The 18,510-nt window shown below is 40.2% G+C and overlaps 1 protein-coding gene across 1 annotated transcript in view; it reads left to right on the forward strand.

Moving 5' to 3' along the window:
- STK3 (serine/threonine kinase 3) overlaps positions 1–17,194 on the forward strand; it is a 298,009-nt gene extending 280,815 nt beyond the window's left edge. Inside the window, exon 11 of the mRNA XM_054019296.1 lies at positions 13,963–17,194. Coding sequence (XP_053875271.1) covers positions 13,963–14,121 — 159 coding nt within the window. The 3' untranslated portion in view covers positions 14,122–17,194. The remainder of the gene's footprint in view (positions 1–13,962) is intronic.
- Positions 17,195–18,510: the final 1,316 nt, after the last annotated feature.

The raw sequence follows: 18,510 nt of genomic DNA on the forward strand, positions 1-18,510 counted from the left end.
TCTGTTAGGTCATTGATTCATAAGGATTCAAAATAATTTTTTCCAAGTTATCAGTAACTTGGAAACAGGTAATGCCATTTATGACATAGACTGCCGCTCCCCCTTTTGCCCACTCAATCATTCCTAAATAGATTATAACCATTGATTTTAATGTTCCAGTCATGCTAATCATTCCATCAGGTTTCAGTAATACCAACTTTGAGGCATATGTAGGTGTAAATGGACTGAAATTTTGTTGTCACAAAAAAATTGTGATTTTTAAATCTGTTTAAATTTTCCTGTCTACTTTTAAAATCCAACTTCTTAATCAAAATTGAATTATTAGTGAAAGTTAAATAATATAGTTTTAAATAATGTCATATGTAGTACATGGATCCTTAGGTGTCTTTAGTAACTGGTTAGTTTTCTTTTAAACCTTAGAATTTTATCTTGGATTCTTTATAACTTTAATTAGATTCTAGATAATTACTGTATTTTCAAAATATTAAAACAGATAAATAGGGTGGAAATTTCTATTTTTTTAAATTGATTTCTAGGACTTTGGGGCGGGGGGAAGGTAATGCAACATTTCTTTGTAAAGTAGAAATACTGTGTGATAACTGTACTCGAAAATGTATAAAACATACATGAAGAAATGGTCCTAACTTCAAAGAATTTACAGTCCAACAGCTGTTGATGAGATTTGATTTGGGCAACTTCTATTTTAATAATAGTGTTCACTACATGAAGAGCTATAAAGCCGTAAACTTCCCAAATCAGAAGTGTGTGAAACCGAAATCTCTGTTTGCAAAGACAGAATTAATACTTCTAGGCTCTACTAGGTTATGATAAGGCTGGTAAGTCAGTTTATAAAATGCATTTACATGTGGATGAGTGGCATTTTAAAAGGGTGTGAAAATCTTTTCCACCTTTGAAAACAATAGAAAATTTAAAAAATGGCTACCAATCTGATCCTTACAACCAAATGTCCCACTCATTATAAATCAAAAGCAAATGCATCAGCCCCAAAGAGCTTTTGGATAGCAATGTTTATTCACAGAGTTGAATGATCACAGCAACTCACTGAACTGTGATAGGGTATGTTTATAAACACATAAAGAATTATACTAAACTGTAGTGGTGACAGCTGAGCTAATAGCTGAGGACATTGAAAGAAAATTTAAAATGTCTGCCCTAGAGAGAGAACGTGAGTGAGGTACTATCTTTTATTGGACCAATTTCTCTTAGTGAGAGAGCCAAGCTGCTTGTTTCTCAACCAAGAGAAGTTGGTCCAATAAACTATATTAACTCACCCGCCTTGTCTCTCTAAAATCCTTGGACTGAGATGGCAACAACACTGCATGCCCTAGAGAGAGAAAGAGATTTTAATTTTTTCACTAACAGAGATAAAATGCTATTTTGTGATGATACTCATCCAACTCTCTAAAGACGTCTGGCTGGAGAATTGCTATCTAAATTAATGATGGTTCTCTAGTCTTAATTCTTGATTGTTTTCTTTAAAACTTGTTATCTTTTGCTTCTTTACGTTATTGGAACAGTTTGTTGTACTTTTTTTAGATATACCATAATAAAATTCTAAGAGAAAATCCTACATATTTTCATATCAGGTATGATAATTGCTTTTGCTATTGGTTTTGATAGCAGCTATGTGTGTATCTCAAAGTTAAGTATTATGATCTGAGTATCAGGATGGAGGGTTTTCACAGACCTTTTAAATAATTTCCTGTGTTTGGAGTTTTTGTGCACAAATGTATAATACTTTCAAAACATTGTTGAAACTGTATCCAAAAAACCTTAAGAGATTGCTGATGTAGATAATCACATGAATTGTTGTGCAGAGTTCAGTTTGTAAGCCTAGTGCTCGCTCAAGGCATTTCATACTTTGAATTTCTGCTTGAGGCATAAAACTGTAATGCTAAAAAGTCATTTTGAAAAATGTCTGTGATAGACAATGCAGTTCTAAACAAAGGGTGATAGAAAATCAAAATAACATGCTTCAGCAGACTCAAAAGTAAGCATCTAATATACTGTACATAAGTGGAAGAGCAAAATCAGTTGAGCGGTTCCTATTTTGCTTAAATCTTGTACCTCTTTGTACCTTCCCTTTGGAGCAACTCAGTTGTATCCCTTGCAATTTAGTTAGTTACTAAAAGCTAAATTTTCAGCATACTGCAGAATTTATCCCAAAGTGATTTAAACAGTGGATTTTTATTACTTAACCTGATTTTAAAATATCTTGTCCATAAGCTTTGTAGTTATACTAAGTGTGCGAGAATCTAGATGATAAGTGCTATATGATGTTAATGCAATGATGGAGGCAGACAACTGGAGTTAATATAGGAGCAAGTCTACTTTATTTTAATGTCTCACAGTAGCCTACAGACATGGGTTTGCAATGTATGTTACTTACATTCACAACCACTTCTAGGTTCCCTTGATCCCTCTTAGTGAAAGTTACAAATCTCCCAACTGTGTGGCGCTCACTTCAGGGTGATAAGCACAGTATAAATGATAATTAGATACCATAGGGTATATAAAACGGTACATAAAGCTTCTGTCTTTTAATGTGTGTTAGCAGTGAGCTGCATGCAACTACACTACATTAGACTACACTTATGATTTTATTGTGATTTCTGTGATATTTAGTGATAAATCTTGACTTTAGGTGCTTCAGCTTGAAAAAAACACACCAGAGTCTGAGGGTCTCCACTTTCATTATTTAAAAAATAGTAAGTTTCCAAGCTTTCAGAGTTGCAGAGGAAGGCTTGAAAATGTGACCCAAGTGTACTGCTAAGTCTCAAAAACCAAAAGGCAAATAAAAAGAACCCAACGTTTATTATTTTTAAAAATCTCATGATTTTGGCAGCGCAAACGTGTGATATTTGTGAATACTTGGGTTTGGCAATACTGCTGTTTCTCAGCTAAAGATACTGTATGTGTAGTGTACAGCATAGGTGCACACAGCTGTAATATTACACATAAGGTATTGTAGAAAACAACTCCAGCTCTTCCCCTGGTGGCCAGCACTTTGGAGAAAGCTACAGAAAAGCAATCTAGAGCCAGAAAAGGATGATTATCAATGTAGCTTCCATACATGCTGTTTTTAGCATTCAACGTTCTAAAGTACACCTCTACTTCAATATAACGTTGTCCTCGGGAGCCAAAAAATCTTACCGCATTATAGGTGAAACCACGTTATATCGAACTTGCTTTGATCTACTGGAGTGCACAGCCCCGCCCCCCCTTCTCCCCCGGAGCGCTGCTTTACTGCGTTATATCCGAATTCATGTTATATCGGGGTAGAGGTGTATTAGTCTGATGAATAGGAAGGGTTGTTCCTCTGAATACAGAAATTAAGCATGGAACATTAAAATGGGGGCTCTACCCTGAGAAGTTATATTGTAAAAATGCCATAAATTGGGTCCCCTGTTAATTGTGCCTCAGTGTTTTGTCTGTCAATAAAAATATGTTTATTTTAACTGCCAGTCCTGCAAACTCAGCTTGGGCTTTGACAGTCAAGCCAGGGTTCTTTCTATTTCACATAATAAAAGTTCAGTGAGGTAAATTAGGTCCTTGTTTACACCTATGCAACCCCATGTTTTCAAATTATGCCTTCAGTGACACCAGTGTTTCAAACCCATCAAAGTCAATGGCTATGTCTACATTCCCCCCCCCCCCCCTAAGATTTCCCACCAGTGCTGGTGCAGCTCCACTGATTATCATGTGGGAATGCCAGTGTAGACAGAGCTCCAAATGGCCATTGGTATCTCATGCAGCACACTGTCTGACCCTGCTCAGAGCAGGACTACATGATACAGTGCTTAAAATGCTAGCAGTTGTTGGCGTCTTGCCTACACCGTGTTCCCAGCATTGCCGTGTTCCCAGCATTTGCTACTGGTGGTAGCAAATGTGGAAAATCTGAAAAGAAAAAATCCTTGTGCAGCCAAGACCAATGTGACTACTTCTGTGAGTAAGGTGAGCAGGATTTGGCACTAGGTTTGGACATTAGAGAAAAAGATAAACAGGCTGACCTTTAACCTCTTAGACTCAGGTTCAAATCTGGTCTTTAATATTGGTAGAAATGAGTATAGAGTCCTCAGTGGACCACACTCTGTAAAATAAAAACAGACTCTGCTCAACAGAAGTAAAGGAATCAACTATAATAGCGAGATGGAGAGAAAGGAAGAGTGTCTGTTACTTGAGGCCACTAACAACATAAAACAATCTGAGGCATGCACTGGTTAAATCTTAGAAAGTGCTATAGGCAACCCACTGTTGCAATTGCCATAGAAAATTATTGTTGTTAGCCATTCTGTTGATAGTTCATATTGTAAGAATTGCTAGCAGATGGGAAAATAGATGACTCAGAATACAGTATTAGCAAGCCATATTTTTTCAATCAAAGGCCTTTAATAAGGCATGTAGCATCTGTAAGATTCATTTAAACAGTTGCTAGGAAGTATGTGTTTTTTCAAGTAAACATAGCAAACTTTATACAGATTATTTTTTATTTGAATATCTATTTTATTAACAATTTAAACCCTGAAAAAGCATTTTCTTGTTTTCATCTCACCAGTGTAACAGCAGTGTCCCATCATTTAATTTGATGGACTGAAAGGTTGCTCCCATAACTCACGCAATATGAAAGCTATTAATAAAATCTAATTTTAGCATATTGAAAACATCACAGGTCTAGAGCTTTTATTTACCTGTTAGTTGTCAAGGGTGGCTTAAGACTGTAGTGGGCTGCATCCCCCAAAACTGTGGCTTTCATCCCCTGAAAAGTTTGGATGCCCTCGATATATACTGGCCAGTGGAATCAAGTGACCCCTCTCCCCCCAGTTCCTGTCTCCCAGGCCCCCTCACTATCAATCATGGCATGATGTGACCTGCTGAGGGGCACCATACAGCCAGGGTGCACCTCCTCACGTCTGGGTCTTGTGCCAGAAACTGCTGACAAGCCAGCAGCCAAGATCCGCACACTGAAATGCTTGCTGCTTACTGATTCTGAAAATGGGACCTAGGTGCCACTTTACTGCTCTCTCTTACTGCTTTTATTTCAAGAGAGTTCTAATACCTGTGGGAAGAAGGTATATCTATTTGCACACTTCCCATTTTGGCCTGAACTACTCCAGGTGGCTTTTGTCCAGGACTGCAAACACCTGGGACTGCATTCCAGAACATGCAATAGTTTAGGTCAATCTGGCAGCTTACCTTCACCCAGCCAAAGAGGGAAGAATTACTCACTGAAAAGAGCTCTCATTCTGCTTCGTTGAAAAAAACATTGACCCAGTTGAAGCTGGTTCTGGTGGGACCCAAGACATTATATTAGAACAGTGATAAATGATGTTTGTTTCACTTTCCTTGAGAGTTTGATCCAATCACACAAATGGAAGCCCTGGAAGTTCTGAGGGATGTCTGGGGTCACTATGTGAAGAGAGAGATCCCACTTCCTTATGGCTGGTGAAGAATGGCTGGGCCCATTAATGACCAAGAAAATCAATGTTTTCTACAGAGAAGACAATCTTCTGACCTTGCTGAAGTGTGCCATAGTCCAAGGCACATGACACCAACACTTGATGCCCATGATTTTGCCAACTACTATCCAGTGTCCAGCCTCTTTTTTTCTGGCCAAAATCATTGAGAAGACAGTAGCAACCAAAATCAACACCACTGTCTTCTATCAACATATTAGACCCATAACAATCTGGTTTATTGTGGAATATAGCAAGGAGAATACTTTGGTAACAATTATGGATAATCTTTTTGGTCATACTGTTGGATTTCTCGTGCGCCTTTGCTGAGATGTTGCTTCCTCACAAGACCTAGCAGGAGTGGATAGTGCAGTACTAAAGTAGCTTCACTTATTTTTTTCAGGTGGATCCCAGCTATTCATAATGAGCAATTGCTCCTCTTCCCCAAGACCAAATATGTTGAATCCTGCAAAGTTCAGTCCTATCTCTTCACAAATATATATATTAAAAAAAAATGACTTGTGGAAGTCATAAGACACTGCAGGCCAGTGACCACACAACTTTACATTTCCGTAACAGATATGGTTCTTGCTGTCAGACAGTTGAACTAGTGCCTGAAAAGAAGCAAAACCTGGATGAAAAGCAGCAGGCTCTAGATTAATCCATGTAAAACAGGTGATGTTGCTAATAGGAGAAGAACACTATGAGGAGCTGATCTCACTCTCTATTGAGGATTTCCATACTCCAGAAATCACACTACTGCACAGTCCTGGGCTTATATTGGACTCATCACTGCTCCTGTAAATACAGATAGCAACAGTGGTTAGAAATGCCTTCAGCTACAAGGAGATTGTACCTGTTTCTGTCTGAAGAACTACCAAGCGTGGTCCAGGCTCTCATAATCCCCAGATTATATTACTGATGCTCCTCCTGTGGTTGAATGTGAAGGCCTTAAGGAAATGCCAGCTTGTCCAATGCCATACAGCCTATCTCTGTAGCTTTGGATAATTGGATACTTACCTGATCCCCAAATCTTTTGAGACCCTGATAATAAGGATATCCACATAAAAAATAACATACAGGACAAGTTAACAGAATGCATGAACAACCCTTGGGTGGCTGGAGGCCTGTCCCTGAACATTTTTTTTTTTAAGTGATGGGGGTGATTTTGACAAAAACCCAGAATTTGGTTATTTTTTCCCTTCAGTGACCCTTAGAAATTCCTTGGCTTGGCGAACGATTAGTCCTTGTCTCTTGGCAGATGTAATGTTTAGAGAGAAGGGCTTCAGACTCTGGTGTGGCACCTAAAGAAGGTTGAAGTTCCATGCTAGCATCATCCTGCAAGGAAGGATGGTCAAGCCTGGGATTCGAGATACTCTGTTCTGCTGCAGATTTCCTGCGTGACCTTGCATGAAGATCCCCTGTATTGTTGTGGTATGTGAGGATCTTTATTTTGAAGCTTTAGCTAAATAACTATGGAAGAATACCCAAGTTGCGCTTGTTCAGGGCTTTAGAAAAACTCTTTTGTATTTGAATTGGTATCTTTTCAAATCTGCTCAAGGCCTTCCTACCTCCTGTGTTTAATTTCAGAATCCAATGCAATTATTAATAAAATAGACTGTTTGTTTGTTCTATCATTTTATGCCACACATTGTACCAATTTTCATCAAAATGTTGGCTCCTGTTGTAATTTGATCATGCCCAAACCTTTCTGACACATGAATGTTACAAATAATATTTGAAGGTCTCTTTTTTCAAGCTCTTCAATTGTTCCAAATATCAAAAAAACAAAACCAGAGCCTTTTCTCCCATGAGACCCTGCTAGTCCAGTAGTTGATCCACTGCGTTCTCTTGACAGTAAGTACAGAGGGAGTCACAGAATGGTTAGCATTTGGGGTTTCCAGTAGAATCTACTCTGCCTGGATCCCTCTCAAATGTTCTGCCTCTATGTGGGCAGTAAACGTACACAGGCTTTCTTGGAGCCTATCACAAACAAGTTGGGAGACCAAGGCAGATGCAAGCAAATTTGCAGCCCTCTGCAAAGTAATTTAATTAGCCACCTGTCTGCAAAGCCCAAGATTCAGTGTGCCACCTTTCCCCCCCTTCTCTACTCCAAAATCCTATGACATATTGGCTGGGGGGAATATATGGGATGCGGCCAGAGCTGTCTTTCCCAGAGATGAAGCAGTTTAAAGATACTGTCAAATTAGTGGTACCAAGGTTAAAACAACCTTTCTCATGTCTAGAAACTAACCTACTATCCTCCTGTCCCAGTCCATCCCATTAACATGAGAGCCTGGCATAAATTGGACATCAGAAAGCAATAAGAATTTAAAAGCAAACCAAATGTTTTGTACAAATGCCCTTCGTGTGGCTCATCCAATCCACTATCAGGGGAAGAAGATTCTCTAGAGTTCCATTGCAAAGTGCGTAACACTGCTTATTGGAAGCCTACAAAGTAAAAGATCTTCCTTCTGCACAATAAAACTTAATGTACATTCAGTGCAATCTAGAGCTGAATTGTGGGTGGAAAAGCCATATGCCCTAGTGGAAAAAATAGATAGAAATGTCCTGGTCCACAATGCACACTTTCACTAAATGCTCTGGGCTAGGGCTAGATACTCCACTCAGCTCAGGATGAAGGGGAGTGTTTAGGGAACTGTTTATGGCTCTGTGACTCTTTGCTGGCCAGCCCCACCCTGTCTTAAAGCAGTCTAAGGGACCTTATACCATGAGAAGATTGGTGTAGCATAGCTCCCCTCCACCAGGCTCTGATTCTGACACCTCCTTCCACCAGCATGCCCCCTATGCCAGGGAGGGGAGGAAGCTGGTGTAGGAACTGGTGTCAGTTGCATTACATCAAAGACGATTGCTTTCCACAAGGAGAATTCTTTACAGCCAAAATCTGGCTACTTTGCACCAAAAGGAACAGAGCAAAATGGCCTGAACAGAGCCAAGAATCTGGCCCTGGCCCTCTAATTTTTGTTTGTTTGTTTGTTTTTTTGTTTTTGTTTTTGGCAGTAATGTGCCTTGAGAGTGTTTCATGCTGTAGAATAGATTATTTAATATAATCTCACCATGGAGACCTCTTTCCTTCATTCCCTCCCCATTGCTTTTCTGAATGGTTAGCGACTTTCCCTGTGGCTATTGGAGTAGCCATATAGGAGAAAAGAAAAAATATCCTACATGCTAATTTTTCTTCTTAAAGACTACATGTCTACAAGTCCACATCTTCCCTATTAGAAGTGTGTGTGTGCGTGTGTGTACACACACACAGGATACATTCCTAATGTTGCAAGTTGTACTAATTTGGACTGCTGTTTACCACAGTCAAATGATAAACTAATTAGCATTCCGGAGTGTTACAGCAGGGGGGTGAATGCTTTACCAGAATCCCCATTCACAGAGAGTTAGCAGCAAGAGGATTCAATCCATCAGTTGCTGGATTGTGGACAGACAATCCTGGAAAAGAAAAAATAGTTTTACTGGGATTGGTGGGAAATAGGGTTGCCAACTTTCTAATCGCACTAAACTGAACACCCTTGCCCTGCCCCCTTCCCTGCCCCTTCCCTGAGGCCCTGCCCCTGTCCCACCGCTTCTCCAAGGCCTCGCCACCAACTCAATCCATCCCCACTCCCTCTGTCACTTGCCCTCCCCCATCCTCACTTACTTTCACTGGGCTGGGGCAGGGTTTGAGGTGTGGGAGGGGATGAGGGCTCTGGCTGGGGGTGTGGGCTCTGGTGTGGGGCCAGGGATGAGGGGTTTGGGGTGCAGGAGAGGTCTCGGGGTGGGCAAGAGGTTGGGGTGTGAGAGGCAGGGTGGGCTCGGGGCCTCAGGGCTGGGGCAAGGAGTTGGGGTGCAGGAGAGTGTTCAGGCTGTGGGCTCCAGCCAGACAGCACTTACCTCAGGCGGTTCCCAGTCAACGGTGCAGCGGGGCTAAGGCAGGCTCCCTGCCTGCCCCGGCTCCATGCGGCTCCCGCAAGCGTCTGCCATGTCCGGCTCCTAGGCACAGTGGCAGCCAGGCGGCTCTGTGCAGTGCGCGCTGCTCGCACCCAGAGGTACTGCCCCTGTAATTCCCATTGGCCATGGTTCCTGGCCAATGGGAGCTGTGGAGTTGGCACTGGGGGTGGGGACAGTACACAGAGCCTCCCTGGCCGCCCCAGCGCCTAGGAGTCGGACATGGCGGCCACTTTCAGGAGCTGCGCAGAGTCAGGGCAGGGAAGGAGTCTGCTTTAGCCCTGCTGCACCACCGACCGGACTTTTAACAGCCCAGTCAGTGGTGGTGACCGGAGCCGGCAGGGTCCCTTTTCAGCTGGGCGTTCCGGCGAAAACCGGATGCCTGGCAACCCTAGTGGGAAATGAGCAATCTATTGTCCTCAGATTTAAGAAGCTAGACAAGCCTGTCTTGATTACTGAGCTCCTAGAGCTTATCAGCATTTTAAAAGCTATCAAAATGTAATTTAAAGGCTTTTTAGTTTCCGATGGCCTTCATGGCTCAATGCGTAAGAACTCCTTTCTCTTCCTGCTGATGTTGGTAGCCCTAGGAGATTCTCAACAGCAAACTACATGGTAAATTATTTATGGCGATTTAAATTGTGAGCTGTTTGCAGTTAGAACTAAACTAAGAGCATCCACCTCCATTGCTTTTAGAGTTGGAATCGAAAGGAAATATTTCCTGTTTAACTACATTTTAATTAGTATCTTGCAAAATTTAAGTCTTTTCCATTCAGAGTTGTCCCCTCTTGTAACAGTAGTGCAAAATTAGAATGGTTTCAATTTCTTGGAGTTTTTTCACTGTAAAGTAATTGCTCAAGGAATTTTTGTTATCGGGTAGAGCAATACACTGCTTAATCACACAGGACTCTATTCAACAGAAAACAGGATTTCTGCCTAATCCTGTATAAATAATGTTGATGGTAATCTTGATAGAAGAGCCTTTTTCTGCCTCCGTCAGTTGATCTCTAGACTTTGCTGATCATTCAGTTTGCTTTTTACCCAAACAGAGGGAAATTTCATGAACTGTTTCCCATCATTTTAAAAAAAGGGAAGCAAAATAAAACTATGTAAACTGAATTACTTTTGAATAAAATGAGGTTGAAAGACCTCTGTGAGACATCAATGATGTGTTAAAAATAACATAATGTGCAGCATACTTCATTTTGTGGGATGTCACTCATTTTAATCCCACAGTTACTTATATTCCATACAATGTAGGTGTTCCCTTACTTTCATTGTTGAAAATTGCTTGCATCAGATATAATGAACCAGGTTACTGAGACAATAGAAAGTTAGTTACCCTAAAGGAACAAATCCCAAAGCATTTTAAGTTTCCTGCATGGCTAATTTTTTATGTACCACACTTAGCAGCTTTGTCCCATGTCATATCACATGTTTGGGCCTTGGCAGGTTGTTAGGTATGCTATGTAGTATCTTTAGTATAGGTGGAAGCCAAGAAGTAATTATCTTTGAGTTAACCAAGGAAGCTTATATAAAGGTCAGAATGATAGTTGTATGCAGTGTTGTTGTAGCCGTGTCGGTCCTAGGATGTTAGAGAGACAAGATGGGTGAGGTAATATCTTTTATTGTCTCTCTCACCAACAGACGTCCCATCTTGTCTCTAGAATGATACTTAGCAGTTTGGGATATCATGACAAAATGATTGTTTTATAGAGAGTTCTGTAAACACTGATACAGTAGCTTTTCTATAGCCATGCCTGCTTCAACACACCTGATGTCCAATACAAGCCAATTCTGCTTTCTTTTTTCACATGAAGTGCCTTGGTTTTTTATATTCACTTCTCCCTTCCAGTGTTCAGAGTGGTATCCATTGATACACACAAGTATTCTAATGGATTAGATCCCTTCAGTGACCTGACTGAGATCATTCTGAAAATCCCTCATTCTTTGGATCTTGAAATTCACTTTTTTCAAATCTGTAATTTCCAGCCTAGCTGTCTGTGGTCTTCAAGGTGCATTTGTTTCGGTTTCCGTGTTCTGTTTCTGAGATTTAAATAAAAATGCACCTGTCACATTTCTCCCTGGCCGCATGTACAAAATCTTTTGTACAGCAGTAAATAACTGGTCTCAAACGATATATAAAGAGACCCAAATCCTCTTGGTGTGTTTATAGTGACTATCCGGAGAAGGCAGCTGAGTACCCAAGTCAGGGCCAGGGCCAGGGCAGACTGTAAAGATCATATGAAAACCTCATTAAGATCTGTCCTGAAAAAAAAGGTACACCCTACAGGCAAGAAATTATACTTGGATCCCATGATGTAGTTCCTTCACTTCTCCATGGATCTCCAAAGCTCTCCAACCTCTCACAAATGAGTTTCAAAAAGAAGAGTTAAGGAGAATTTAGAAAAATAGGAACTCCCTGTGCCCCCTTAGCTCCTGCAATTCTTCGGAGTCAGTTGCATACGTGCCTATTAGGACCATAAACCCTCTACATTGTACCCTAGATCCCTTTACATTGAACACCCATCCCAATCTTGCTCCCTAAAGAATGTCCCCACTCACATGATTTTTAAGATGCTACTTCCATTTAACAGTTGACAAAAACAATAAAACAGAAGCTTCTTCTCTCTTTCCCCCTAAATTAATGGGTGTCTTGGTGGCCTGGCAATAGTGACCGCTTCCCCCCAACCCCTTTCTGGGAGTAGGGCAGGGCAACTTATCCAACTAGAATTTACTTAATCGCTTAGGGGCCACTCCTTCCCTCAGTGGAAGCCCAAGTAGCAAGATGTGCAACTGGGAAAAGAATCCTCGCCAACAGGCTGCAGAGCACATTTGGGGTGCTCTGTGGCCAGCTGCAGCCTTGGATTTTCATAGTTGAAGATCTATTGGCCCCAAATGACTCCTTTGGTTAGAGCTTGGTTCGAGGCACACTGGAGTGTGCACCCTGGCTTGGGGCTACAGGTATCCTCCACCTGCCTCTTTCTGAAGAAATGGCAGAACTATACCTGTTCTGCTATCACAGGACCCTTTGTCCCTGTGGAGGTGTGGGAAGGAGGGGTAGGATTTACCCTAATCAGTAACTCTTCCGTAATGTCTCATTTTCACAGAAACTTTAATGCTAGAATTGTCTTGCATGACATACTGCTTGTTTTGCTCTGATTTTTGTTTATGGTTTTTTATTAGTTCCTGCTTCAGTTCTCTCTGTGTCTAATTAAAGTTCTGACACTCCATTTTTCTTTACTATCATGTGTGATATAGTGTATTACTACTAGTCATAACATAGGGAGATGGACTGTATATAGCAATAGCAGTGTTGTTAATTTGTATGCTTCAGATGCTGATAGAGTGATCAAAAGTAATATTTTATTCCCCAAGGAAAATAGATTAGACTGTATTGATGGAAAATTGCCCAGGATTCATGAACTCAATATTGACTAATAAACAGGTTGATTCAGGAAATGTGTTTTCATTTTTTTTTTCTGACCTAGGCAATTGTTAGGTGGTGTGTTTGTTCAGCATGTCAGAACATTTACTTACATTCAGACAAATTATAGACTGTCCCTTATTAGGATGGGGCTTTATGTAATTCATTAAATTCCTTCTGCCATCTGAACTGTGGTGATAATCTTCGCAACCAGTGAAGTGCAGTTGGCACAAAAAGGAATCTGACAGGAATGTGAAGAGCAGAAAGACATCTTGTTGCCTCAGGGCAATAAAAATGAACTTCACCATTATTTGTTTTCAGTTATGAAACTATGAACTATGGATTCTTTCCGGCAAGCAGAGACATGGAAAGTAGTGCCTGCAATGCCCCACTGACTGGCAAGAATTCAGCTTTGGTTAGTCACACCAGTCAGGATGCAAATGAGTCGATTTCTTTGTAAATAGCCTCATTATTATTAATTTTTAAAGGACTCCTGAGCAATTAATGACCCGTTCAACCTTCTGAGAAAATGTTAATGTGATGCTTAGAAAGAAAAGAGGTTGGTTATAACTAACTCCTTCCCATGAATTCAGGATGTTGTTTCATGTATTATTTATACACTCTGTTGGCAGTTTGCCCTGTGTAGATATGGCAGTGATCCATTGAGGAATACAAGAGCCTTTTATCAGTAGGTACCTTTGACTGTCTGGCATAGTACTATTTGTGGATGTTGTCTATCTTAGTATTAGGGTTTCCACAGGAGACTGTAGCTCAACCAGTCGTTTTTGATTGGGTGTGGTAATTATCCTGGATGCCATCATATCCATAGAATTACATCCATAAATTGGCATGCATGCTTTTTACAATCTAACTGATTCAATACAAGGTATATGTCTATTTGCAGGGTATACAGAAACTGCTTTGTATCAGATGTAAATAGGAACATATGTACTTTCACGCTCCTACACTAGTTGCTATTTTCGATACTTTGTTTTCACTTTGCCAAGGTAAATTAAACTAATGATTCGTATTAACAGTTATCAATCTTTGTTTGTTGTTGGAAGCAATTTTATTAAACAGCTTTACTTTACTGTTTGTTGTTTACAGTTAAAAAACCTAAGTTTAGAAGAATTGCAAATGAGGTTAACGGCTTTGGACCCTATGATGGAACGAGAAATTGAAGAGCTTCGTCAAAGATACACAGCGAAGAGGCAGCCTATCCTGGATGCAATGGATGCAAAGAAACGAAGACAACAGAATTTCTGAATTTGTCTTACTCTCAAAGATAATGGTAGTAGTCAACATGGACACTTGTTAAATTGTAAATCGGAAGGAATTCTATAGTTATGAGAGGTGTTTTTAAAACTTTAAATTGTGCTAAAATAACCAAGCAAAATTGGATCAGTGAAAGAACATGTTTATGGTGTTCAGCAAAGACGGTGGAACACAATTAAACTCTTCTGTGCATTTACCACACTTCTATTTTCAAATATTTAATGTAATAGAAGTTTAATCTGTTTAGTGGTAACTGTGTTGTACAATGGGAGAGTGTTTAGGATACCTGGAATATTTTGAAGTGTTTCATGATTGTGCAGCACTACAGGGCCTTATGTTGCAATATATTTTTCTCCCATTTAGTAGCATATTTATTATATACTCGTAGGTGATTGTATTTATTTTTATGCCCATTTATTTTTTGAAACTTGGGGGGGAGGGGTTATTAGGATAGTTGTGGTGGAGAGCAGGGCCAGGTTAGTTTAAATTGAACGTGGGAATGTAATAAAAAAGAAACTCACTGCTATATTAAAGCCTTGATTCAGTGCAGCATTTATGCATGTGCTCAAGTTCCATTGACATTGATAAGTTAAGCATGTGCTTAAGTGCTGTCCTGAATCAGGGCCTATGGCTGTAAATGAGTGACACAGTTGCTACACTAGAGAACATTCATATAAGGGCCAATTCTGTCACCCTTACTTACATTGAGTGGTCTCCTACTATAGAAGGAAACAAGTGCCTACTTAGTTTTAATTTTTCTATAGTGCAGGAGAAGCAACAAGTACAGTCACACCTATGGTATATACTTCTAGTTGCTATTGCAATTCTTACATTCTGACCAGTTTCAAACATCATTCTGCACCATAGTTTTGTAATGAAGCAACAGTTACACTTTTTGGCCAGTGTTTTTTACCTGGTTGGTTTGTAGTAGGTTTTTGTTTGTTGTTGTTTTGTATTGTAGATGTGTAGCTATAAGGGACACTAATTTAAAAGCCAAAGAAAATCAATGGAAAACCTGTATTAATCTGTAATAAGCCTCCAAAAGAAGCAGAGCTTTGCAGTATTCCTCATCCTGCATTCATTGAACATTCAAAATTCCCACTGTCTTCTGTAAGAGTTTTGGGTGCATAAGGAATGCAGGACCAGGCTCTTGTTAATATCCGTGTCCATTTTTTGTCTCTGGTTCATGCATGTAAATATATGGTAGGTGAAATATATCACATTGCAATAAATACATCAGTCATTTGTATGAAAATGTGATCCACTTTCTGAACCATCGACTGTGGTCACTATTAATATTACTATTGCCACAATTTTTGCCTTTTGCCTAATTAACATTATTGTGGTATTCGGGTATTTCCCTAGAAGTCAGACATAATGATAATTACTTACAAAATGCAGCTATACAGATTTTAATGGTGCCCATGGTTACTGGCATCCTTCTGTTACATGTTTTCTGGAAGTTAGTAAACATCTCGCGTCTCTTGGCATTTACTGTAGTCAGATGTGGACCATTTATATTGAACCATGAGCCTTGGAAACCATGCATTATTTTTATACAGTCTAACTACACAAGGAAAAAATAGTTTTAAACTGATCAACATATGTCTGACCCTTCTGGGACCAATTCTTTTTCTGGAGTTGTATATGGCCATTGTTATCATTTTTGTTCTACTTGTATGTGTGTAATTCCAACCTGTAAATCATAAATTCAAATACATTTTAACTGTGGCAGTTAGAACAACTGACCTTCGTATATTCATAATTTTTTTTAAATGTGAACTGCCTTTTGAAAAGAAGGAAGGAAATAACCCTTAAGAGAGATCCATAAAACATACAGTAAATCAAGATGCCCCAACATTGTGATTTTATTGCCTCACATCTAAACAAACAATGAAATGATGCATGGTAAAATCTAATATAGTTTATGAAAATGACAGCATAGACTTCTGAATATAGACCTGTTATTTCAAATTAATTTCTAATTCTTTGCTTTATCTCTTCTTTAAATTCATTGATGTGTACGTACAAACGCAAAGATATAATATATGAAAAGAATATATGGAAAGCATAGATTCATCAAGAAGGAGAGAGCCTTATTTGTCCTTTCCCAATGTGCCTTATAGGCAATTAACGTCATTATCCAACTATAGCCTCTCTGCATCATTGCTAACTTTCTCTTCCCATATTTTCTCCCATTTGTCCCACCAAAAATATCATATGTTGGTTTTGTATGTGGTAGCATCATCGGATTACACACTGTGTTCAGACTTAGTGCCTTCTGGAAAATTTTCCAATTTAGTGCACACTGTGTGTAATACTTACCCAGAGGGGGCCCAGGTTAAAGGCCACTAGGCAGGCTAGAGCTTTTCTAATGACATCTGAAAGGCATGAGGGCATAAAGCACATCCCTTCTCTATGTGCAATCTACCTGCAAGCCACACTTTCTCGCCAAATGAAGCAACCCAACTGAATTTTACACATACACAGGAAAAAAGCCAAAAGTCATGGTGAAAATTGGAAATGGAATAAGCCACCTGGGATGGTGAAGTTCATGGCTTCTGAGATATTTTAACTTAGATGCAGGAATTTTCTCTGTCCAAACTTGATATCCCCCAACTAATATAAAATTCAATAACTCTGATGCCTGATGCAATGAGTGAAAAGCCTCTCAGACTTCAGGGGGAACTAGATCAGAACCTTAGTTATGTGCAAGAAGTAAAATCTAGAAATAGGTTTTATATTAGAGAGGGGTACTTTTATGTTTTTTTTCTCCTGTTTATTTATTAAATCATAGCATCCATTTTCATGACCACATTTATCTCCACTGAAGAATGAGCATTTTCTGTAAAGGAAATCAGGTAGCACGCTAAATAAGACATTGTAACATCAAGCGTTTCAGAAAATCCAGGAGAACTATTGACACATTAAGATTCAGTAAAATTTTAACCCAGCATTTTCTTTTTTTGCTTTCCATTTTGTATGTTTAAGTTTAGTACGTAAAAATCTCTGAAAAATAATTACTTATCACTAAACATCTGAATAAAAACTTATTTTTCGCTTATGGGTGTGGTGTTGTTCACTCCATCTCAAGCTAAATCATGTTAATGCTAGTTATTGACATTCATTTAGTGTGCTTTAAGTTTCAAATTTCAAAACATTGCTTCCTTTAGTGCAAGGGGCCTGACTTTCAGAATTGCTGAGTACACCAAACTCCAATTGAAGTCAGTGGTACTCAGCACCTCTGAAAATAAGGTTTTGAAACCCTATCCAGCTCACGGTATCCATGCAGGCATGAGAAGCTGGATACTGGTGCAGGAGGTGGATAGTTTATATAGGACATAAATAGTAGATCAACCCAAGTCTCCCCTGTTTGGGAATTAAAGAGGTTCCCTGGGGGTGAAAGTTCACGTAGTTTCTCTCTTGCACTGTAGCTCCATATGCTAGACCTGTCTTGCTGCCTCTTCCCTACAGGGCTGTTGCAGTCTACAGGCATTACTAGATTGCTAGGGCTTGAGTAACCACACTACATGTGATCCCCTCCCTCTCCCCCCAGAAGAAGAAAGGGGCAGATCTTGAGCCAAACTTTGTTGTATCCCATCCCCCAGATACAGGAGGCTGGAGAGGTAATATTGAGAGATGCTACATGTCACAATTTCAGGGAACTGCACCTTTGCTCCCTGCCTCCCTCCTCCATGGTCTGCTCCAGGAATACTCTCTTGGGGCTCAGGCCTTTATCCATCACCTTTCTCTAGACAGGGACCTGCTTCCCTCAATCTCCTGACCAGGGGTTAGCCTTGCTGCCCCCTTGCAATTGCACTGTGATTATCTCTATGCTAGCCTGACTAATGTCCAGCCCTACGCTTTTCTTTCTCTCCAGGAGCTGTGACCAATGTAAGCCAGTGCTTATAAGTGACCAAACAGTTCTTCCAGAGCATGGTACATTTATTTAAGGATAAAAACATGCAGAGAAAACAAAACAATAAAAAAATCTAAATGCATATTTAAATGTACCAGAAGTCACTCCTCAGGCTTTGGGGATCCTGGCAGGTTCAAGTCCTTCCAACCCTTCCTGATAGGGTGGCCAACTTTCTAATTCCAAACACCCTTGCCCTCCCCCTTCCCCAAGGCCCTGCCCGACTCACTCCATCCCCCCTTCCTCCATTACTCGCTCTACCCCACCCTCACTCACGTGCTCATTTTCACCAGGCTGGGGCAGGGAGTTGAGGTACAGGAGGGTGTGAGGGCTCTGGGTGGGGGGGCAGGCTCTGGGGTAGGGCTGGGGATGAGAGGTTTGGGATGCAAGAGGGGGCTCCGGGATGGGGGCAAGGGGTGAGGGCTCTGCAGTGAGGCCAGAAATGAGGTGTTCAGGGTACAGCA

Source organism: Malaclemys terrapin, chromosome 2 (assembly GCF_027887155.1).
Source record: "Malaclemys terrapin pileata isolate rMalTer1 chromosome 2, rMalTer1.hap1, whole genome shotgun sequence".
Taxonomy (NCBI): domain Eukaryota; kingdom Metazoa; phylum Chordata; order Testudines; family Emydidae; genus Malaclemys; species Malaclemys terrapin.